A 25,941-nucleotide genomic window follows, 5' to 3' on the forward strand; every position below is an offset into this window, starting at 1 on the left:
TACGCTGGTTTGCTCTTTTAGAAAGACTTATTTTTTTCCCCCTGTGTTTTTATATTCAGACTGCAAAGGGTGGTTATATAATACTGCCTACTGAAAATATAAGCTTGTTTGTGTAATGTTGTTATTCAATAGTAATAATGCTGGAATTGTGAATAAGTTAGTTTGGGTTTATTTGTCCATGTTTATTTCTTTGTGAAGTCTCAGTCTAAACCATGTGGTTGCAAAAGTCCATGCGTGGTACTTAAAATAAGGTCAAGATATCAGATGCACATCCCTACAATCCCCAAACTGCTGCAGCTGCCAAGGCCACCATAATCTGTCACACCGCTGATTAACCTACGTAGCTCGTCATGAAAAAAGCATTAATGTGATTTTTAGATTTTCCTTTGAGTTTCCTTTGTAACCCACCAGTGTAAATAGTCTGTGTTGCGCTACACTGCTCTTTTTCACGTGCGTTTCTACAGCAGCATAATGAGCTCCTCCAGTAATACAATAATGAGGAGAAAATTGGCTGATTTATTTGCCGACGTCATAAACAGGCAGCTTTCCAAGTACTGTCTGCGACATCTGGGGATTTTTAAGTGGGAAGATGATTGGGAAGTAACACAGTCTCACAGTGACTAGTTGCAGAAGGCAGCTATGCAGGGAAAGTGACTCCTTGCCTGTAAGGGAAAGACTCCGATGTCAGCGTCTTCTTTGAATACACAGTCCAGAATGCCTTAAACCCCCTCCCAGGGCACCTGTTCTGGCTACAACACAGCTGAATAGTCTTGCTTTGGATTTGCTCCTGAGGTGTATCTTAGGGCAATTATTTTTTCTTTGACAATCTCCATTGAAAACTTAGTAGACAGATAGATGTAATGCAAAAGGAACCAATCATACTCCCACACCTTTATCTTTAACTAATAGTATTTAGCCTCAGCTTAGGTGAGCATAGGGTGGCAAATAATTCAGACTTGGATGTACAAGTGTTTTTTTTGGGGGGGCAACTCAGGCTTCCATGCACCGTCTCTTCAACAAGTCAGCTTTTTATGGCTTATGAAAAAGAGAGTCCTCTTGGCCAAGCAGGGGTCTGGCACAGATAACGGTCTGCATATCTCTCACTGCTTCCGTTGCCAAGTCTGTCAAAAAGTACCAAGAGGCAAATCGTAACAACAGGGTAGATCCACCCCCGCCCAACTCTGTATCCCAAAGTGGTGCACACATCATCTGTAGCTTAAGTTGCCTAATGCACTTGGAGCCAGGCCAGTGGTGCAACCCTATATGTGAACAGTTGCTAGTTTGTTTTTAACTTCTACTGTTTGATTTTTACTTTATACACTGTCTCCGGTGTTTACACACCTTCAGTGCACTTTGAGTAACTAAATAAGGAACGGGGTTGCTATGTAAGATATAAGATCCTAGAAGATCCTGATTCTTTTTTGGATAAATTTAAAGGTAAAAAAATATGATAACAACATCTGACTGAAGTTTCTGTGGAAGATACTGCTGTTTATTATATAAAGTTACAAATATGATCAGATAGATACAGTTCAAGTTCTGGCTGTTTGTTTGTTGTCTTTGTCTGAACTGAGATATAGATGCACAAATTAATCAAGTTTATTTGGAAGCCTCACATTATTATTGGCAGAAATCATATTTACATGATATTAAAAAAATTCTCAATTAAGTACATCTCAAAACAGTGTGAGGTGAAGTTAGAAGATACATAAAAACGAATTCCATGAAACCCCTACAAATCGTGAATTATTGTAAGGTCATCAATAAATGTGATAAAATGACAAACAAGTTATTCGATTTTAATTTAAATACTAAATTGAAAATTACATTCAAGTGTAGCGTTAAGCATCTTCTTGCTGATCAAGGTTCTGATATTTCTGAAGTCTACTCTTTAAACTCTTGCTTTTTAAATAAATTAATTTAGACAGTACAGACAGATCAAGAAGGTAATACTGTAATAAGAAAATCATAGATTCAGACATTGCATAGGGAAACTAAATAACAGGAAAAACCTAAATCAAAAGCTAAATAAAAAAAAAAAAATGAACTGCTGAAATCTGAAGTCTAGCCTTATTTCTAGGCAGATTGAAATTACCTGGTTAGTTCAATTAGGATCGGCTGTATTTGAAAGTCTAGAGATTGTAAAAGGAAATATGGATTATGTGAACGCTTATGTGATGTAGTTTGTAGTTTCTTGGTTGTATAAGGGTTTTGTGTATTTATTTCAGCAGTAACATGCTGACAGTATTACCTCCAAGTACACCTGGGGGTATGAGTATTCCTATTCAAGAAGCATTGTTCTAATAACAATAGAATTCTCTTTCAGACCTTTCAGTTTTTCTTCTCCAGTGAGTTTCATTGTCTACTGTTTGCATTGTGGGCAGCATCTCTTCTGTAAGAAACTCATCTCTCTCTCTCTCTCTCTCTCTCTCTCTCTCTCTCTCTCTCTCTCTCTCTCTCTCTCTCTCTCTCTCTCTCTCTTTCTCTTTCTCTCTCTCTTGCTCTTCCTCTCCCTCTGTTTGTTTCTGCACTTTTTGGTGCTAATTGATTTTTCTCTAAAAGCTATCGAACTAAAGTAGCCTAAGCTACAATTATGTCTGTACTTTCTCCTGCACTGGAAGCTCCTGTCACCAAGTCAAACTTTCTTGTGTGTGTGAACATACTTGGTAATAAAGCTATTTCTGATTCTAATATCTGATTTTTCCTATATTGTGTATGTAACATGGAAGTGAGAGGAACGATAGAAGTTGTATACAGGTAAGTCTTTGGGTGTTTTGTGGAAAATCCAGATCAAATGCAAGAACAACAGGTGTAGGTCAGAAGAAGAACAAAAAAAGGCATGCTCAAAACATATCACATGATAAGATTTTGCAAGAACCTGAAGGGCGGCAATAATCTAAGTTGTCAAGAGAAGATAGACCAGGTGAACACATTAGGGTAGCAAACCAATGAAAGGAGGGGACATGTTTAAAACCAACATAGAAAGCACATTTTATAACATATTTTGACTGCATATTTTGACTTGTGAAATATAACTGTATTTAAACAACGCAAGGTGTGTTTCTTAGCATTTACGAAAGTAGAATTTTTTGATCTGAGACGAGGAAAAAAGTGAAATCTCTTTTATCTATGTTCTGTATGAATCTTGTTAAAGTCTACTGCCTACAGCAATTATTTTAGTAGCATGTATCATACAACAGATGCAAAAAGAGAACCAGGGTCAGTCAGATTCATTATTAAATTAAAATAAATTAAAATAAAGGATTTTATTGTGGTTATATAAATCCACCACTCCCTTCCGCAGAAATAATTGCTAAGAATGAGTTTAGACTTGATGATGAGTTTGGTCAGCTCCCATATTCCCCAAACTGCTGTTTGTGCTTGAGCTTATGTATGTACACTAATTTTAACTAATTTCAAGGTGCGTATTTGATTAAAAAAATTTTTTTTTTACATATATGGAAATTGTGGACTTGTACACTTGAGCTCAAACTGAAACTGTTTGAATGGCCCTTAATCATATCTGTCAGCAGTGAGTTCTGACTGTGGAAGGAGCAGCTGGTGACCTCGATTGTGCTCTCTCTCCGAATCCATTATCACAGCACTGAAGTGCACACATCAAACAGCCTCTGCACCTCACTTATGCCACGCCATGTGCATTTACATCAATTATGCATTAAAACGATCCATTATACGGTTTTTGTGTCACTCTTCTTTTTTGCTTTCTGTTCTTTATTGCTTAAAATGTGACACAAAGGTGTTTGCCTGCATGTTTGTGGAGAACCTTTTATGGTCCTCTGTAATGTAAGGGGGCTTCCTTTAAAGGAAGTGTGTTTCTGCAAGTCAGAGTAATCACTAAGAAATGCTTTTGGAGCTCAAGAGTAAACAGCCAAGTCAGTTTGAGAAGAACTTGTTATGGAAACCATCATTGAAAGAGGACTCCTGCCTACATGCCTTACTGCATAGTCACAAAAGCCCAGGCAGGCTGTACATGTAGGCAGAAGTGTATTATACATACAAAAAGAGAGGTATTCATAATGCATGCACACCCTCACAGACCCTGTATGGACATGCACTGCACACACAAAAGATGTCATGTCAGAGTTTGAAACCGTCTCACTTTAAAGTCATAAATAATCTGGAGATGACTGTAGGTCATGACATTTGAGTGAACAGGTGTATTTCTGAGCACTCATGCTGAAGAGGCCATGCTCTACTTGCTTGTATGTTTTAGGCTTTGTCCCCAGTTACAGAATAGAAGCATCTTTTTTTTCCAGGTGCAAGTCACAGTTATGTCGCAGTCATTTCCTGGTCCTTCACTCAAGACAACGGCCATTCAGTTACAGCAGAAATCATTTCTGTAGGGCTTATAAAAGCGTGCATTCTTAATCAAATGTCATAGAACATTCCTCAAAGAGCACTATGCAGCAGTGGAAAGCTGGCCTCAAACCGAACTGATGAAGCATCTGACTTGTTCTGTGTTTGCTGCAGGATTTTTAAGCGCATTCGAAATTGCCTTCATTTAATGAAACTAGATCTGCTTGTATGTAAGTGCTCATGTGTGGGTATACTGATTATCTACTTTTCTACTTTGTGACCAGGTCAAGTATGTATCAAAACCTTTAGTTCTTCCTGCAACCAAGGCTACTAACCTGATTCTTTTACCTCAGTCAAGGGTCAGGTTCTTATAAACACTGGTCCCAAAAAATAGAAATATAGATTAACCTAGATATTAGAATAGCTAAATAAAGATGTAGAATAGACTAGCTATCAAAGAATTTGTACTACAGTGGTGTCAAATTCTCATATTTATTTTGGTAAAAAGGAAGTACATTATTGTTTCTATAGTAACAGCTCATTCGCAGGGACTTAATGGTATTGTGGATTCTCCACATAAACTACTTATAATAATACAAATGTGTAGTTTAACAAATAAGCATAATGATTGGTTTAATGAAGATTTCTGTATATAGACAGTTTTTTTTTTTTTTTTACATTTATAGAGACAGCACTTTGTTATAGGGTGTAGGTTTTGAAAGTTGGAGAGCCTTCAGGGCAGAAAAAGACTTTCCACTTTCCATGTAACCCACTGTGTTTTTATTTCTCTTATTCAAGAGATATATGGCTGCTGTGAGATGTGATAACTGGAACTTGTATTCTGGATGTTCCGCATCAACAAATGTAACAATAAACGGCTTTGATGTGCCATATTTCAGGTCATGAAAAATAACACTCCACTCTTTTCTATATCATTGGCATACTGTATGCAAATCTCATTTCCTACTTTTTCATATGATAAAGATATCATTTTTGAGTATCATCCCTTCTTGCAGCACCTAAGCCATCTGCCAACAAGGTTTTTGTGTGATGCAAAATTATGCAAAAATGTACACGAGTGATCTTTGTTGGTCTGTCAGCAGTGCCAGAAGTGGCGATGTCTCTAAAAGTAAATGCTTTACACACACAGCTGACCTGCCAAATTGTGCACATGGACACAGCATGTGTAAAACATAGCCTGATCCTGTCATGATGCCAGTCCTGGTCTTAAACATGAGACCCCAGGGAGCACATCTGTTCCTCTCATTACCAGTGCCTTGTAGAGAACACTCCCTCGCTGACACGTTCACTGAAAGGAAATCAATCTCTTCTCAGGAAGAGAAGAAGAACTGTCACCTGGGTGATTACAGTGTTGCCACTTGTTTTGTTTGTGTTAATCTCTGGAAGTAAATGCTACTAATAGGTGTGTGCATTACAGTCCTATAAATGCATTATTACAAATGCTGCACATGGTCTGTAGCCTGATCATGACTCATTTTGGAATAGGCTCAACTTTGGCAACAGAGCTTTCTAGTTATCTCTATACTAACCACCCCAGAAGTAACACTCAGGCCCCTGTGGGCTAAGAATATCTGCTTGGAATGTGCTCTTTGGGTCCAGTGTCTCTGGGGTTGGGCGAGGTGGAGGCCCCCTGTGGAGGATGATCTTGGGTCCCACTGAATTAAAATACACAAATTCACACAAGAGGGAATCATCCATGAACACTTTTTGCACTAGATCTTACACTTGGGTTTTATGTGAACTGCTCTGAGACAATTATCACCTGAGCTCAGTGATTTTATCAGAACTTTGCTGACACTGTTGTCTCTGAGCTGAGCAGGTTGAGGAGCATTCTGTCTATGTTTGGCATCTGATGCTGTTTGGCTTGGCCTCCGTCCATTAAGTTTTAGCACTGAATGTGTGATATAACTAATGGATATGTGTGTGTGTGTGTGTGTGTGTGTGTGTGTGTGTGTGTGTGTGTGTGTGTGTGTGTGAGAGTACATGTACAGTATTTAGCGCCTTGTGAGATTGAAGTAGAAAGTATTTCCACAGTCTTTTTCTTCTTCTTCTTTCGGCTTCTTCCATTAGGGGTCGCCACGGGTCATCCGTCTCCATACCCCCCTGTCCTCTACATCTGCCTCTTTCAACCCAACTACCTGCATGTCTTCCTTCACCACATCCATAAACCTCCTCTTTAGTCTACCTTCTTTCCTCCTTCCTCAGCATTCTCCTACCGATATTCCCCATGTCCCTCCTCTGCACATGTCCAAACCATCTCAATCTCGCCTCCATCACCTTTTCTCCAAAACGTCTTACATGTGGTGTCTCTTTAATAAACTCATTTCTAATCCTGTCCATCATCGTCACTTCCAACAAAACCTCAACATCTTCAGCTCTGCTACCTCCAGCTCCACCTCCTGTCTTTTACTCAATGCCACTGTCTCTAATCCATAAAACATCGCAGGTCTCACCAAAGTCCTATAAACTTTCCCTTTCATTCTTACAGATACCCTTCTATCACAAATCACTCCTGCCACTCTTCTCCACCCACTCCACCCTGCCTGCACTCTTTACAAATTGCCTGTCACAAATTGTGTATTTACATGCTTTTTTTGAAAGACAAATTAGTGATTGTGAGTGTGTGTGTGTCTCTTTGTGCACTTTTCAATTTTTGGCATTTCTCCTAGAATAGGACCCTACCTGTTATTTATTGGACATGCTTATTTATAATCTGTTGTGACCTTTTAGGAACTAAATCTCATGCACAGAGGTGTCACATGCAAACACAATCAATATCTCTTTTTAGATCCTCAGCTTGTCTTCATGTATAGCTCTGTGTACTTGATGTTCTTCCTCCTCTAAAGGACAAATGGTGACATCTTGCTTGATCTGGAATTAATGGCAAAGCGATTAAACATTAAATGTAATTTGGCATGTGGATAAAGAGCAGATGGGTGGAATAACCAGATAACAAACATCACTGTGTATTTCTGGAAATTTTAAATTAATCCTCATAGCAAAGTTAAACAGAACAGATTATTTTATTTGTCTTTCACTATAATCCTTAATTATCTATACAGATAAGAATGAGCAGGCTTTTCCTTCTGCATGTGTACGAATGTATCATGCTTTAGTATGTTTCGGCTCTCTGTGTGTGTGTGTGTGTGTGTGTGTGTGTGTGTGTTGATAAATACTGTAGGTACGGTAGCTGCAGATAAGGCTGTGTGTAGGTTTTGTTGATCAGCTGATAGCTTGTGGCTTGAGGCTCTTGGCGGTCTCCCAGACTGCAGCACTGGAACTGCTTTTGGGCCATCCTACACACACAGGGCCTTATTACGCCCGGCCACTACAAACAGCTCCATTAACAAGTGGTGACAGTCTGCAGAAGGCTTTCCACATGAGTGTTTAACCCAACAGCACAAAAAAACCCTGTATAGCAGGGATATTTCCAAAATTGTATATGATCAATGATGAATACCTGAGCCTGTTTAACTGGTTATTTGCTCATTGTTGTAGATAATAAAGTTAGTAGAAAAGAAATGTTGTTGAAAGAGGAATGTGGAAAGTCAACTGTTCTCCAAGAAGAATTGATGTACAGAAAACAAAGAATCATTTGGAAGCGTGTTTAATAGAGGTCCTCTATGACATTGTCATACTTTTGTCCTCCATTCTGACTGTTTTTCTTGTGTTTTCAGGTGGGGAAGGAAACAGTTCAGACCACAGAGGACCAGATTATGAAGAGAGACATGCCTCCGGCCTTTATTAAGTAAGCACTTTCCTCCTCCCTCCAGGAGAATATGCTGTACATCAGAGTTAATCACATTATCTTCTTTCGGTCTCTTTCTAATACACACACATAAAACACAGAACTGCTGTGCTCTATTATGATATATATACAGTACAGACCAAAAGTTTATATATATTATATATACAGTACAGACCAAAAGTTTATATATATTATATATACAGTACAGACCAAAAGTTTGGACACACCTGCTCATTCAAAGAGTTTTCTTTATTTTCATGACTATGAAAATTGTAGAGTCACACTGAAGGCATCAAAACTATGAATTAACACATGTGGAATTATATACATAACAAAAAAGTGAACTGAAAATATGTCATATTGTAGGTTCTTCAAAGAAGGCATCAAGAGAATGCCAAGAGTGTGCAAAGCAGTAATCTAAGCAAAAGGTGGCTACTTTGAAGAACCTACAATATGACATATTTTTAGTTGTTTCACACTTTTTTGTTATGTATATAGTTCCACGTGTTAATTCATAGTTTTGATGCCTTCAGTGTGACTCTACAATTTTCATAGTCATGAAAATAAAGAAAACACTTTGAATGAGAAGGTGTGTCCAAACTTTTGGTCTGTACTGTATATATATGCAGCACACATTTGACCATTTTTTTTTATTACAAATATAAGTAAATAAATATAAAAAAAAGGTGAAATTAAAACCTTCAACACAGTACACATTTATTCAAAAATTATAATTTTTAATCTCTCAACATCAGTTTTACTGATGCACCAAGAATCAAATCATCACCAAAATCCGCCATGATGCACAAATCCGGGAATTAAATCACAATATATGATTTTTTAACTATTTATTTGTATGATACAGCTGCAAATAAGTATTTGAACACCTGTCTATCAGCTAGAATTCTGACCCTCAAAGACCTGTTAGTCTGCCTTTAAAATGTCCACCTCCACTACATTTATTATCCTAAATTAGATGCACCTGTTTGAGGTCGTTAGCTGCATAAAGACACCTGTCCACCCCATACAATCATTAAGAATCCAACTACTAACATGGCCAAGACCAAAGAGCTGTCCAAAGACACTAGAGACAAAATTGTACACCTCCACAAGGCTGGAAAGGGCTACGGGGAAATTGCCAAGCAGCTTGGTGAAAAAAGGTCCACTGTTGGAGCAATCATTAGAAAATGGAAGAAGCTAAACATGACTGTCAATCTCCCTCGGACTGGGGCTCCATGCAAGATCTCACCTCGTGGGGTCTCAATGATCCTAAAGTAGGTGAGAAATCAGCCCAGAACTACACGGGAGGAGCTGGTCAATGACCTGAAAAGAGCTGGGACCACCGTTTCCAAGGTTACTGTTGGTAATACACTAAGACGTCATGGTTTAAAATCATGCATGGCACGGAAGGTTCCCCTGCTTAAACTTGCACATGTCCAGGCATGTCTTAAGTTTGCCAATGACCATTTGGATAATCCAGAGAAGTCATGGGAGAAAGTCATGTGGTCAGATGAGACCAAAATAGAACTTTTGGGTCATAATTCCACTAAATGTGTTTGGAGGAAGAAGAATGATGAGTACCATCCCAAGAACACTATCCCTACTGTGAAGCATGGGGGTGGTAGCATCATGCTTTGGGGGTGTTTTTCTGCACATGGGACAGGGCGACTGCACTGTATTAAGAAGAGGATGACCGGGGCCATGTATTGCGAGATTTTGTGGAACAACCTCCTTCCCTCAGTTAGAGCATTAAAGATGGGTCGAGGCTGGGTCTTCCAACATGACAATGACCCGAAGCACACAGCCAGGATAACCGAGGAGTGGCTCTGTAAGAAGCATATCAATGTCTAGATCATAATCGAAGCATAGATTATGTCTCTCACAGTGGACATGCACCTACGATGACATTTTCAGACCCCTCCATGATTTCTAAGTGGGAGAACTTGCAAAATAGCAGGGTGTTCAAATACTTATTTTCCTCACTGTATATATATATATATATTTATATACTCTCCTGCTCTATAACACTCTCAAACTGTATCAGTACACACCGTAACTGTTTCTTTATATTTTTTATATAACATTTTATTATAAGAAAGCATAGTAATCTCCCTTTTTCTCTTTTCATCCTGGAGGTATTCAATTCAGTGTGAACTCAGTGTTAGTGTATTTTTACACCAGTTCTCTTAAGCACACCCTCTACAGAATTAAAAGTGATGTTTATAGGGTGCTACAATGGAGTGTTCGCTCTTTGGGTTTAACTCCTGGCTGCCATGGCTTACGAATGCCTTCTGTTAATGCTACAGTGCTGCTCAGTGTAAAGATGTTAAAGATGCATTATTGATAACCAATAATGCATTATTGATCATTTATATAGGTAAAAAGGCTAGGGCTTTTAGCATGTAATAAACTCCCAGCTGGTATTTACTTATTTAGCTTAAAACATGCCTTTTGATATAATAATGTTATGTGAGGAATATAAATGTGAACCTGGTGAGGAACTTGATTGAGAATGTAGTGTGTATGCCTTGATGTGAATTAAACATTATCAAACGGCTGCTGTTGAACACATGATTCATTCTCTGAACACAAAGTGAATCTAATTTTTCCGTGTGTGGACAGACTAGGTAGGAAATGTAATTGAAAAGGAAATGCTAATGGGAATGGGTTTGATAGAGCTTCTAGTGAGGATTTTTAGAAGTATTAAAATACAAACAATTGGAAATTGTAGCTGATTTTATTTTCTTCACTATATTTACTCTACAAAAAACAGCACGGATAAAAGTTACTTTTAAAAACAAAATGAGTACTCTCTGTCAACAGGTTTATCCCATCCATTTCTGGTTTAATTACAAAGAAAATATTGGTCAGAATCATGTAGGCGTAATGCTATTCTTTGGGAAGGCAGTTTCTGGAAATGAAATGTACTGTATGCTCAAATTAATATTCCATTTTCCCTTTATATTTGGCATATTCATACCTACCACCCACCATTTGGAAAATGTTCATTCTTCTCAAATATTACAGTGTCACACTGGGAATTCCACAAAGCATAATTGGTTCTGCTCTCTGGGTTGGAGGGATGACATTTATCTCTTTCCTGTTAATCAGATTCACACTGTGGGTGTTTGTTAGAGTATGTGTGCAGTTAAAGGCTTTTATCCAAGTTTTGAAGGAAGCATATTTCCATTCCAAATACTGCAAATGAGAGAATATGAAGCTCCAACCATGCATTTTGATTATGCATCATAATAATGCATCACTAACCTCTAGAGACTGTGATGTTATGATTGTCAGGTCAACCATAGAAAGATGCTTTAATGTTGCAATTTCCCAGAACCCAGTGCTACATGCATAGTAAAACCTACTATAATAATCAACAAATTGAAGGAATACAATACAAATCCTTTAGAGCAGTCAGAACGTTTGATGTCTTTAACCTTGTAGGTTTGCGAATGTACAGCAGTTTGTAAAAGGTCCTTGAATTATTGTCTAGTGATAGAAAGAGATTTTGAAATGCTTTACCTGTGACTACAGCTTTATTTCTATTTATTAAGCAGTATTAGACTTGGATACTGCTCCTATTCCTGGAAAACATGGAGCAGGATCAAGACATTTATATAAATGAAGGTCATTATTTTTCTAATTATGAACAAATGATTTGTTGGTTGCTAACCAGCAACAAACACAATGAAATTCTATTTGTATGTGACAAATAAAATGTGAATTTGATTTAGGTTAAAAGTTAAAACTTAAATAATTCTATAAATAATAATCTCTAGTTTAAGTTATACTCTGGTCCACTGATGAAACACTGATTACATTGTGCTGCTGTTGTAGAAGGTGTGTGGAAGGATAACTCACTGCTCTTATATCCCTGACTGTGAGTTGCTGCAAAATATTTGTATTTTCTTTTATACTCATGTGAATGTGAATATGTCAAAATACTTCTTACTAAAGCACTCCTTTGAAGCTATATTAAGTCTGCTCAAATTGTTTCTGACATCTAGATTTAATCATTGGCCATGCAGGATAGTAGTGGACAAGACTAGTGAGTGGTGTTTAATCATAGCTCTTTTCTGATTCCTTGTCAGCTAGCATTTGCTTTCAGAGGAGCCATTTTTTCACTGTACTGTAAATTCTGATGGCTGTTATTCAGTTGCTTACATTGAACTATTCACAGAAATGAATATTTAACGACTTTTTAAATGTAGCTGATATTACGCTCAAGCTGAAGTAAACAACCACTTTTACACCTCAAGCTAAAGTCACCTGAATTGAGAAAAGCTGGAAAACTTTGATTGCATTTTATTTAAGATCGAGATGCACAATTCTCAATCTCTTTCCTGTGTGTTTGTCTGGATGCATCATAAAATAGGCAGGTGTAGGGTTTCCCTTAAATGCAGCAGTGGGTCCACTGGGATTCACAAAAGCCAGGGCTGACACATTTGGCACCATAAACACAAGCTGGCTCATATCTCATCAATCAGCAGACATGTGGTTGGTGACAAGGAATGTGTACCTCTCTATATATAGTCTTTGTGGTGGCCACTGATACTTCTCTCACATTGGGAGGTACATCAGTAAACGAGAACCTCCATCTCTACACTACACTGATTAAAGGCTTTTTCATGCTTGTGCACACGTCATCACTGCCCTCATGACCTTTTAGTAAGTTTGGTGAGAGATTGAGAATGTCTATTAATATAGTGCTACATAATCAATTGGGTACACAAGGCAAAATGTGTGATGTCTGAACCTCCCCAACACTGCCCTTCTCTATAATAATATGTGATATTTGTTTCCTAAAACCAGCCATTAAATAAAATCATACTTTTTAGCAGTTCTCTTTTATATCTTAAATGAGTGGTTTGTAAAGGTCAGGACAATTATTTGTTAATGTATGTAGGTACTTGTATGTCCTTTAGCAAAAGTAGATTTGATAAAAGAATGTGATTAGTTGTTGATTTTTTTTTTTTGTCTTATATAATGTTTAATGAAATATTCATGAAAGAAAACCAAAAAAGCTCCTAGTTTCAAAAGCCCAAAATAATAACCATTTTGACCCTCTTTGTTTTCCACATTACTTACACTTAAGGCTCTTTATGATATATTGAAGTGTGCATGCAAGAGGCCATGTGTAGGACTAATTTCCAATGCTATGATAAGAGGAAAACATGGGCTAGGACAAAACATAATGACCCAAAATAAATAATCCTGGAAAAAACAAGAACTAATGCCATATTGACTGGCACTTTCGAATCCAAATTATATTTAAATATTATGTCACATGCAACTATGCACCGTTTTGAGGTCCACTGAAATGCTTTGATCGACTGTCTGTGACATAAAAATAGATTTAAAAAAAAAATATTAAAATGTAAAACTAGAATGAAAATTAAGAAATTATTAAGAGCTTTTTTTGTACTCAAACCTGATGTCTGCCCAGATTGAAGCCTATGCCTTAGGGATTCATTAACCGATCTGTACTAGTTTTTGCTTATCTTTCCAAAAACAATGACAGATTCATCGTCTAGTGTTTTCTGTATTTTGTTCTTCACCTATTACCTTTTTCCAACACAACATTTTCTGTTCTCTGTTCTCGTGGCCATTTAGGGTCTGCAATATCCTTTCACACGTTCATTAGACAGATTTACTCCACATTTCTCAGACATGTTTAAGCCTTTACTCAAATGAAAGAACACTGGGTGTCCGCCAGGTTTAAAACAAGGATGTGGATCAGCAGCTGACTATGGCCTTGAATTTCATATGGTAGCAGCAGCCAACCTTTTGTAAGAACATGCTCTACTTGTGATGTTTCTACAAGGGCCCTATCCAATCTCTTATAGAGACATATGTCCTTACACTCTCTGTCCAAAATGATAGGCACAAGAACTCCAAGAAGTTCCAACTTCTATTCATGATTCTTCCCCAGCACTCAGGCACCAGCCTGGAGGAACCTACATTATCATGTGCTTAACTGTTGCTTGAAGAAGGACAGAGACAAATATCTAGTTAGAGTTTTCTACACGGCCTTTACTTTTGCCTTTGTGTATTCAGTGGTACATTTATATAATAGACTAGAATGCACTTAACCACCTTTAAATTATACCCTAACTATTGCTAAATAAAGAATATTATTATTATTATTATTATTATTATTATTATTATTATTATTATAAGTAGTAGTAGTAGTAGTAGTAGTAGTAGTAGTAGTAGTAGTAGTAGAAGTGTATCTAGTTTATAGTATCACAGAATGAGAAAATTTTTCAATAAAGACACCAGTCTTGGGCACTCCTGATTAATCTTTCCTAATAACATTATCTCTTGGAACAACAGTAAATTCAATTTCAAAGAACAGAGGAAGTTTTTCCGTTATTGTGTCCATTCATATGCATTGCAATTAGAGCTGACAATGTGATCATATTATCCACCCAGTGTACTGATTTCTTGTTTGCTTCTTCCTTTACTATTGTTAGATATTATCCAATGTCTAATTTCTCCATATCCTTACAGGATAGTTTTATATGTAGATAAACAGGTGGAGAATCACATATTGATTAATAAGAACTCAGTGCCATCACTAAGTATGGGAGTCTTTGAGCCCTGGAACAATCGAAAGCATTGCTATTGTATTAATATAGATTGCAATCAGAATCTAAAAGGAGTACAAGTGAAAAACTGCTCTCATCACTAGCAGGGAGCTCTATAAATATAGAGAGATGCATATGTGGTCCAGTTAATGTACCCTAGAGTTTTTATGTATTTACCACTTACATTCGGCATTCGGCATTTAAATTTTTTCCAAAAAAAAAAAAAAAGTGTCAAGATAAAACAAAAGAGATTACATTTTAAATATTAAATTATACATTTTAAATTTAATATTTAAAATGTAATCTCTTTAGTTTTTTCCTGATCCTTTTTTTTTTTTAATGAAACTCAATATGTTGAGCATGCTATAAGAATGAAACTGGTTATCGGCTTGGATGGGATATGCTCTGAATTCATTGCAATCCAGACCAAGAAAAACAGTGACTTAAGGTGGAATTAATGAAAATTAATCTAAAAGAAGAATGTATGTGCCTGTTTTATATAAGCCTGATTTATTGGCTTCGATGTATTGAAAGACAGCACTTGCAATAGAAGAATTAAACTATTCCTTTACTTTTGCTCTGTGGAAATAGGGGATTATAGATATTATAATAATGATGATGATTATGTAGGCTAATATAAAAGCTACATGGAGGATATTCTATGAAAGAAAATACCCATACTAAAATGTATTCACATAGGCATTAATTTTATTAATTATAATCGAGTCCTCTCACACTCTCTCTCTCGCTCTTTCTCTCTCTCGCTCTTTCTCTCTCTCTCTCTCTCTCTCTCTCTCTCTCTCTCTCTGTCTTTCTGTCTTTATTTTTTGACAGGGTGGAGAATGCTTGTGCCAAGCTGGTAGAAGCAGCTCGGATGCTGAGGACAGATCCGTATTCAGTCCCTGCTCGAGATTACCTAATTGATGGGTCCCGAGGAATCCTCTCAGGCACATCTGACCTGCTACTTACCTTTGATGAGGCAGAGGTACGAGTGTCTACTTGGGTTGATGTTGATGAACAGCAGTCGATCTGTTATAATCTGATATTAAGCAACACATTGGAGACATATAATAATAATGCTTTCAGTTGAGTGTTTCATGCACCACTTCTGAATGATTTATTATAAGCTGAGAATTACCTTTTTTATTATAGTTTTATTAAATTTTTATAAAAACGTATTCAAACAAAACAACAACGGAGCTGATAATTTAACACACACGGCATGATTTAAAAAGTTAGAAATGCCTAGAATTTGTTTATATAGCAATATATATCAATTGAAATTATGATTAGCACTCACTTTATCTCCTTTACCTTTTTCACATTTAATTTTCATGTTGCATTAAAGCTGACTCTTGATTTAAGCTTTTCATGCCCTTAATTAAATTAAGCAGGAAATGTGTTTTGCTTCTCTTTGTATTTTCCTAATCCGCTCTGTGTGCCAGTGTGGCAGAGTTTACCCTGAGCATGTGCACACTTTGCACATGCTCAGGGTCTCAGGCACACTTTGAGGGCACATTGTTTTTATCAGCATAGATTGTTTTAGAAGTAGGGGCACAACTTATCATATGACAATTTCTCACAAGGCAAAATGTTTGACTGAACAGCTGCTCTTGTTTGAAAGATGTGCGGAAGATAGCACTTTCCTTCAAGTCTATTACGTTGCCGTGTGACGCAGCATGAGCAGCTGTTTTAATAGATTTGGACGACTGCCTTCATGTCAACACAAGCTCGTGTTCGTCTGCACCCTTCCTGTTTGGGAGGTGTTCTATAATAGTAGAAAGCTGGAAAGTGGGAAGGGTTTGAGAATTGTCCAAAATTGGGAGAAAATTATTCACCTGAGACTTCTTTTATAAATGTTACATAAACTTTTTAATGCTCAAAGCGTTACCTTATCAATAAATCGATTATCTTCTTTAAATGGCAACAGATTTTAAGTCAATTTATTATTAGTATTTTTATGTGAAACGTCTATATGCATGTGTATTAAAATGCATGGGACAGAAATACTGTCAGAGCTGTGCTATTATAAACATTTACTAGTAAAAAGTACAAGATCATTCATTCATTCATCCATTTCCTCCCGCTTATCCGTAATTCGGGTCGCGGGGGCAGCAGTCTAAGTAGGCCCCCCCCTTCGACTGCTGCCCAATCCTCACAGCACCGTCCCTTACGGTCCCTCCTGCAGGTGGTGAGCCCACTGGAAGAGTACAAGATCAATTTCACAAAATTTATTTCACAAAATACAACACAGTTAAACGTAAACCAGCGGCCCAATACTTGTCTGTTATTTATATATATATATTTTGATTTTTTTAATTGATGTTTTTCCCGTTCAGGTGCGTAAGATCATCCGTGTCTGTAAAGGCATCTTGGAGTACTTGACAGTAGCAGAAGTGGTGGAGAGCATGGAGGACTTGGTCACTTATACTAAAAACCTGGGACCAGGTGCTTTTCATTTGTCTACCCTTCAGCTGATGTTTTGATAATGTTAGAACAGAGGTGTCTTACTCTAATTATGAGACAGCATAAAATTCTGTCAATCCTAATTTAGCACACCTGAAGGAACTCTTACTGGAGTACATTTGAGGAAAAATGTAGTGTCTCTATAAGCTGTTTCTCCAGGGTGGGAGTCTTTACTGGGCTTATTGCATTTTACAAATAATGGGCCGATAAAAACTTTTAAATCCTGATTCCATCGACATGCTGATTAACAAAGCTCCTCTAACTAGGGATGACGAAAATGGCAAAGATGATCGATGAAAGGCAGCAGGAGCTGACACATCAGGAGCACCGCATGATGTTGGTCAACTCCATGAACACAGTGAAGGAGCTGCTGCCTGTGCTCATATCAGGTGAGATTCAGAGTAAACCTTCCCAGCAACCACATGCTGAACACCCTTCTGTTGATATAGCACTCATGATAATTGCAGTCATGTTGAGGAAGCTGTCAAGAGCAAGGAGATCACTCTTACACCCTTAAATCTCTCCTTTAGCTTTCGTTTTGGCCAGAAAGCTGAAAGCCAATAAAAATCCTGATCTGATAAAACTCTCGAGATATGTTTGAGTGCTTGTTGAGTCTTAGAAGATAGAGGTATTGGGGTTAGTCTTTACATTTGCATGTAACGTAGACATGTCTTTAGGGACATGAACCAAACTAGAATTTACAGAAAATATGTATTAATATGGTAAACCCATAATAATACTTACAAAATTTGTGCAATACCTTGAGCCACTCGTCCTGAGATATTGTGCAAATAAGAATGGATTAACAGATAGACAGATAGCATGCATGGACAATCTGAAAATGTATCTCACTTGGTAGTGGAGGCATAACAATGTTTTACTGTAGGAATGAACATGGGCATACTTTTGTTTGGAATGTGTCTTGGGAAAAAGGAAAGCTTATACACTATAAATTAAATGAAAACTCAGATCTGATTAAAGGCCTTTTTTAAGCATTTCAAACTTCAAATCCAGAATTCTAGCAATTATGGGAATCAGATTTAATTTCTATTTGAATTTAGTTGTTATGGTTTGTCAGCTAATTTGTCTTTATTAGGTGTCCATTAAAAGGAAAAAAAAAAACAGTAAAGTGCACAAACCTGCAGGATTAAATTGCCCGATATAATTACAGCTCCAAACACTAGGACTGCAACAAATTCAGGGTTACAGTTTTCTCTAAATAAATCCATTAAATGATAATGTGATCACAATTGCAGTGTGTGATGCAAACACAAATCACGAGGGGGGGGACTACTTCCTCGTGCTGTTCATTTATCGCTAACCACCACATTTGAACACCTACCTATTAAGTTAACAGTCTGAACACAGTAATATTTTTACAACACATGTTTTTTTTTTGTTTCTGTCAGGAGAGGTTGTGTGTAAGATTTCAGTTAGAAAAGCGGTTGGGTTGCGTACTGAAGAAAAGAATTAAGTGAAAAGGAAAAGTAACATTTATGTTGTTTACTTGAATTTGGATGAATAAAAACAAGAAATAAGGTAGATATCCAAGCTTAACACAATTCCTACCTAAAACAAATCAGTGTTCAGCTGAAAGTCAGTTCAACACAGAGAACCATAATTTCCAAAGCAAGCAAGAGGTTGAGAATGTCTCTGTAATCCATGTTTACTTTTGTGTCTTTGTGTTGTGGCAAAAAAAAATGCATCAATACGAAATTATAAATCATGCCTTAAGCTGTGCATTTTTTGTGCGGTTTTTCCAGCTGTAAAAATCTTTGTAACCACCAAGTGTGCCAAGAGTCATGGCGTGGATGAAGCCATGAAGAACAGGAACTACACCTTTGAGAAGATGAGTGCTGAGATCAATGAGATCATCCGAGTGCTGCAGCTCACTTCTTGGGATGAAGATGCCTGGGCCAACAAAGTATTTACTATTCTAATCTACATGTATTTCCATTACATATTTTATTTAAGAAGTGTAAATGCAGAGTAAATGTTTTTCAGTGTAAATCAAAGTTTTTTGCTCTCTCACGTTACCTCTAGCATTCTGTTGATAAATATTTAGCAAATGCTTGGGATTGTTTTCCAGAATAAACATTGTTCAAATAAATACATATTTAATTATCAGGCATCTTCTACATTATCACAACAGCTAGGGTTAGAATGCTGCAGCTATATGATAATTAGCGGTGCAGGGAAAGTATTAACTCATCACATCAATACAATACATCAGTCACTGCATGATTATCACAGCTTTATTTAAAAAAATTATTATAGTCACAAATCACAAGCAAAGTATTAACCTAATCAAATTCAACCTTATCACCCTTTGTTTGGTTTTCCCTTCTTTTTGCATGTATATTCCATTTTCCTCATACACCTTTACGACTTGCAAAGTTTCCTGAAGCATGTTTTAATTAGTTGTGCCACCTCTGATTTTCTGTTCAACCTGATGTAACGACTTTAAACACTGGGTTTTCTTTCTTTCTTTCTTTCTTTCTTTCTTTCTTTCTTTCTTTCTTTCTTTCTTTCTTTCTTTCTTTCTTTTTTTTAATTCTCTTTTCTTTCTGTACTCTTCCATTCATTTCCTCCTTGTAGAAGGTAAGGCTTTTTCTTCCCCACTGCGTGATGTTCTAGCATGCAGCAAACGAAACTTCTGTGCACTTGCATAATCTGTATGTTTGTGTTTGCAGTCTATGTGTAAAGCAGGACATATGGTCAAGCCAGAATCAACATTCTGTATGTTGGTGTTCTGCACTGATTGTCTCATGATTGTCTCTTTCACTGTCTGCTGTCTCTCATCGAGTCTCACTTTGCTAACCCGTCTCTCTTTCTTTTTCATTTAACTTGCCACTTCTTGTTGTTCTCTCTCTCTGCCTGTCTCTGTGAGATCTTTACACCACCTGTGCCACTTTGAATGAATGCCATTTTTCCTGATACACCTGCTAACCTGTTTGCTCTTACTCGAGCTATAGCAGCTGAGGCACTCCACTTGTTTGACTTCCTCTAGCTAGAATTTTGTATTTGTTTCTTGTATATTTATTATGAAAAAAACATTTCTTACACAGTTATCAATGCTCTCAATCTGTGTTTAAAAATGTTTTTAGTCACCTAGTTTTCATCTTAACCTTTCCGGCTTAGTAGTACTCTCACTGTTTTAACTCAGCACTGGTGACGCGTTCTCTTGGACCTGTGATTGGTTTTAAATCATCCACATAAATAAAAGGATGAGGTAATCAAGGAGAACGCCAGAAAAACTCATGATCGTTGCATTCAATTCATGGGCATGTTAACTGGTTGAAATGATATACTGTATCAATACAAAACGAGGCAGTGGCAGTGATCATATTATTTGCACACATTTGAAAGTTTGATTGATTTAAAAAAAAACAAACAGATTTTTCATATACACACATAATAAATTAAAATAAATATTATTTTGTAGAAATGATTTCAAAACACATTTGGCATGCATAATGACAAATGCACATTATGTGTACATATATGGAGACGTAGTATAGAATAATTGTTCCCTTATCTATACCAATACATTTTGACCTCATTGCTTGTTTTTTTTCCATGAAAACATTATTCATTACTAATGGATAAACACATGACTCTTATATACTCATCACTGCTGTAGCAGAATCGCATTGCTTATTCAGTGAGTGGGTGTTCAAAGAGTCCTGTGATCTTATCATAAAACTTTGATCAGGTGACTTCTTGTGGATGTCACAATGTTCGGCTTGATATTTGATATATGTAACCTTTGCGTGTGTATGTATATGTGTGTACATACAGGGGTGTTGCACATTGGACTGGTTGCTCATGGGTCCCTTAACCACATTGTCATCTTCCTTGTTGATTGTGTGTGGTGTAATGTGCATGTGAAGCTATGTATGGTACTAATGCTTAAGGCATTGCAGTTCTTCATTCTTGCAGTTCCTGAATGAAGTCTGAGCCGAAGCTTGACTCCTTATAATCACGCAGGCAAATGGAAATGAGTCATCAGCTTACAATTAATGTGATCTCATCACTCTATTGATTTGAATGCAGCTGTTATTGGATACACGGAAAAAAAGGCACAGGAGATGAAGGGGTGGTTGGAGTTGATTTGGCCGGAAACACATCTGTTTGGCTTATATTTGATCATGTTATTTTGTAATATAAACCCATGTTGTGGTTCACTCTGAAGTGTTGTTTATTTTGCAGTCTTGTGGTTTATTAATAAGCCTTCTGGATTATAAATTCAAAAGACATTTGTTCTGTGTTTGTTTGTGCACCAAGCAAAAAAAACAAAAACCTAGCTTGCCATGGCTTTCTGGTGCTTCACACCTTATCATCTTTGCCATAAGTCTGACAAGTCCAATTTAACTGCTCCCTGTGAAGTCGCTACACAACCCTAAGTGTGCTAATGGTTCAGACTGTTCCGTACAGCAGAGAGCTACAGACTCACAGGTGGAGGCAGTGAGCCAGACAAGCTTAAAATTTCCTCTAAATGTGTGAGTGAGTGCAATGGAGAGTGAAGTGATGATTATGTGAACCTCCTTCACCTGTATATATAAGTGTACATAAGTGTGTGCAGAACGACAGAGTCCATTTTATTCTAAAACACACACACATACACTTCTGTGTAATTTGTAATAACCACAATCTTACCGATTGCTAAAATGCTGCGATTTTATATCATTCTGGTTATGTTTACATTTCTTTCCTTCACTCTCTCCCTCGTTTCTTATCTCACTCTCTGAAGGACACAGAAGCGATGAAGAGATCATTGGCGCTGATTGAGGCAAAGATGAATCAGGCTAAAGCCTGGCTCAGGGACCCTAATGGTTTACCAGGTATGTGAGCAGACCAGTACAAAAAGCCTCTCTGCTCGACTGACCATGGGGATTATGTGCTATACCTTGCACAAGTATTCATTCCCCTCATCATTATGACCTTAGAAGTGTAATGAACTAGGTTATAGAGGAATATGGAGTTTTACAGTGTATATAATGGGTCTACACAAAATAGCCTATCATTTTTGCACAATATTGTTTTCTTGAACGATTTACTAATAAAAATATTGAAGTTGTAATTGCATAAATATTTTACTATTTCACATATGCTATTTATTCAAAACAGATCCACAATTCAATTTTTTCTAGTAATTCTAACACAGAGTGTAAAAATCTATGAATTGATTTATCCTTTTCATATCATGGAGACCAGCATGTAGTGGTGTTTGCTTGTGTGTGTTTGTTTTTATCTATGTGTAGGAACGGCAGGTGAACATGCTTTGCGTCAGATTTTGGATGAGGCAGGGAAAGTGGGAGAGCTGTGTGCCGGGAAGGAGAGGAGGGAGATTCTGGGAACAACTAAGACGTTGGGACAGATGACTGATCAGGTGTCTGATATGCGTGTCAGGTAAAGGCCTCCGCTGAGCAAAACCTCATATAAATGCCTACATTCATATAAAAAGGTTATGCTCAAAAAGAAAGAAAAAAGGCACTTCCACTAAACGTTCTTTGTAGCCACTAGACGTTTAGATCCGTAATCAGACATTTTAAATAAAACTCTTGACACCCTGAAGCATCATAAAGTTTCTCCAACCCCAGTCACGTCCCACCTCAATAAGATTATGAACCTTTAAAGAAGTAGATGCCGAACTTGCAAACATCCCGTACCATCTACCAACAGTCTACCATCAGTGCCAACTGGATCCCACTTCATGTGTGGAGTTTTGACATTGGACCTCCTGAAGCTCAGTAGCTCCTAGTTTTATAACCACAATGACTGTATAAGACTGTAGAAAGAACATTACTTATTAAGTTCTCACTCTCCAGTGTTCTCTATTGCTTAAAGACTATGATCAATCTCTTGATGTCACCCAAATGAGGATGGGTTCCCTTTTGAGTCTGGTTCCTCTTAAGGTTTCTTCCTCATAATATCTAAGGGAGTTTCTCCTTGCCACAGTCGCCATTGCTGCTCATCAGGGATAAATTCACACCATTCACCTTTACTGTTGATTTTTGTAAAGCTGCTTTGAGACAATGTCTGTTCTGAAAAGTGCTATAGAAATAAACGTGACTTGACTTGACACTTGCTAACATTCTTTTATCTGCCTTAGAGCAATTTGTGTTTTATTCATATATTTATATGATGACGATAATGTACATCATTGGTTGTTACAAGAAAACTATGATTCCTCTTGTGGGCTTTTCTTCATGTTGTCTTTTTTTGTGGAAACAATACATATTCTATCTTTTGCATTTCGGGCTTAAAATCTAACTTATATATTGGGATTTTGCAGAGGTCAGGGGCCTACACCCCTCGGCATGCAGAAGGCTCAGCAGGTGGGCCAGGGTTTGGACCTCCTAGTGGGGAAAGTGGAGAATGCTGCTCGCAAACTGGAGGCCCTGAGTAATGCTAAGCTGGCTATTGCAAAGAGGATAGACGCTGCTCAGGTAACACATTTATACACTTACCAAGTAGGGTACCATGGTAGTACAGTCGGTAGGTTTGATACTTCACAGTTCCTGGTTTGATCCTTACCTCAGGTTGGTCTCTGTGTAATCAGTTTTATATGCTAATTGTTTGCATATGCATTTCCTCCATGTTTTCCCAATTTTCTCCTTAGTTTTTAAGAACTTGTATTCAGGTGGATTGGTTGTTTAAAATTGCCCCAGGTGTGAATCAGTGTATACATGATGCCTGCATATAGAAGTTCCTTCAAGAGTGTATTTCTCCCACGGCAAATGTTTTCCTAATAGGTGTCAGATTCCTCACTCTGACCAGGATAAATTGGTTGTTGAATTTGAATTCTAAGATGACTTCATAGTTCTCACATAGGTCATAATTCTAGTTACGGTATAACACAGTAAAGATTTATACCCTTTAGAGGGTAGAAATTCAGGAGCTTGGAAACAGCAGGAGAGCACACAAAAGCAGGAGCAAAGATGTATGTCTTGTGTCTCTCATCAAAGCATAGAGAAACAGCATGAATTTATGATTATATAACATTTTATGTGCTGAATAACAATATGACTAGAAGGACAGCACACATATTCAGCAGTCTAAATACAAAGAAGAAAAGACAGGAAACCTAGGGAGATGTGTGATGTGTGATTGATTAGATAAGTATGACTCATTTTTTTGTCTTTCTCAAATTAGTGTGTGTAATTTCGTGTTCACTGAAAAAATCATAATTTACTGTCCATTTCATTTCATGTTCTTCAAATATTATAAAGTATGTTATTAAACATCACTTTTTTTGCCATAATGTGGAGTTTAATGATGAAATGTACATATGCACTGATATATTTGTTGACCATTTTCATGTTTTTAAAATCTGCATCATATAGCTTCATGTTTAGTTCTTATACTTTCTTTTTGTCTGGTTTGTTTCTTTCTTAAGCTCTTAATGTATTTGTTTATTTTTCATTTATTTAATGCACATATTCTAGACATCTAAGTACAATATTAGTACAGTGATGCATCCTGCCATTTCAAGGTGTCTTCCTATTTTTTTCTTATTTCATTATGTAAATATAGTATTTAGAATTCCTAATTCAACATGGTGTACTGTCAAACCTCTTGCTAGTTGTGTAGATGTACAGATGCAGGCCTGATCCATGTTTTGTGTGAAGTCTGGTGTTTTGTGAGCACTCTGTGTTTGTGCAGAGCTGGCTGGCTGATCCTCATGGAGGTCCTGAAGGAGAGGAAAATATCAGAGCTCTGTTAGCCGAAGCCAAACGCATCGCTGATCTTTGTGAGGACCCCAAAGAGCGAGACGACATTCTGCGCTCTGTTAGTGAGATCGCTGGCCTCACCGCCAAACTCGGCGAACTTCGCAGACAGTACGATATCCAAAGCCATTCAAAACATAAAAAGTGCTGAAAATGGATAATGATGCCAGCTAGTGATGTGTAAAATACTAAATACTGTCATGTGACCATGACATGATTATGATATTATAATGAGAGTACATGCAGAATGATTCTTCAATATAGACTTGATATGAACATGTGGTTTGTTCAATTGGGTGATATCTTTTCTTTTGTATTAATTTGAACAGACATTAAACCACCTGTAGAGCTTAATTTCCTGTTTCAATGTTTTTTTTCCTGTTACAATTACACTACTGAAAAAAAGAGTAATTTTTAGAAATTGCTTTGATAAAACAATTGCTAGGAATCATGGATGTTTATTTATTCTGCCTTTTTACTCAGCAAATATTTATGTTTTGTTACTCCAGTTATCCTAACTGTCTGCTCTTAACTATATCAATTCATTGGTCAGAGGTAAAGGTGATACTCCTGAAGCCAGACTGCTAGCCAAACAGATCGGCACTGCTCTACAGAACCTGCAGGCCAAGACAAACCGTGCTGTTGCCAACATGCGGCCAGCCAAGGCTGCTGTGACCCTGGAGGGCAAGATGGAGCAGGCTCAGCGCTGGATCAATAACCCCAATGTTGATGACCGTGGAGTGGGTAAGATCGTAAATGAACAAGTCAATAATAAATATTTAAATGAATGAGTAAATATACATTAGTCAATAAATAGGCAATTTGTAGTTAAAGACTACCTCATTTCCTTTGAGAATTAGTCATCAGAGTTTGGGAATTACCCAGTTTTCCCAGTAGTAAGGCGACATGTAAATAAAATCCACGCCATTCTTTTCTGTAGCAGTCACACCAAACATTTCCTCACTGCTGCACACATCTGAAAAAATGCTTTTACACCTACATTCTCTCCGAAATTGCATCAAGCCACCCTATCCACCAACACACTTGTTGTTTTTCCTCCTGC

At 37.2% G+C, this 25,941-nt stretch overlaps 1 protein-coding gene across 4 annotated transcripts in view; it reads left to right on the forward strand.

Moving 5' to 3' along the window:
• Positions 1-25,941, forward strand: part of vcla (vinculin a) — a 40,472-nt gene that overhangs the window by 3,196 nt on the left and 11,335 nt on the right. For 2 of the 4 annotated variants that reach the window (XM_083538190.1, XM_083538192.1), the window contains exons 2-11: positions 8,016-8,086; positions 15,514-15,664; positions 17,019-17,127; positions 17,412-17,534; positions 18,909-19,069; positions 21,896-21,989; positions 22,410-22,557; positions 23,444-23,597; positions 24,814-24,989; positions 25,432-25,622. In XM_083538190.1, coding sequence (XP_083394316.1) covers positions 8,016-8,086; positions 15,514-15,664; positions 17,019-17,127; positions 17,412-17,534; positions 18,909-19,069; positions 21,896-21,989; positions 22,410-22,557; positions 23,444-23,597; positions 24,814-24,989; positions 25,432-25,622 — 1,378 coding nt within the window. The remainder of the gene's footprint in view (positions 1-8,015; positions 8,087-15,513; positions 15,665-17,018; positions 17,128-17,411; positions 17,535-18,908; positions 19,070-21,895; positions 21,990-22,409; positions 22,558-23,443; positions 23,598-24,813; positions 24,990-25,431; positions 25,623-25,941) is intronic. The other 2 variants (XM_083538191.1, XM_083538193.1) reach the window with 1 other exon arrangement.

Source organism: Silurus aristotelis (assembly GCF_946808225.1).
Source record: "Silurus aristotelis genome assembly, chromosome: 4".
In the NCBI taxonomy this organism is placed as follows: Eukaryota; Metazoa; Chordata; class Actinopteri; order Siluriformes; family Siluridae; genus Silurus; species Silurus aristotelis.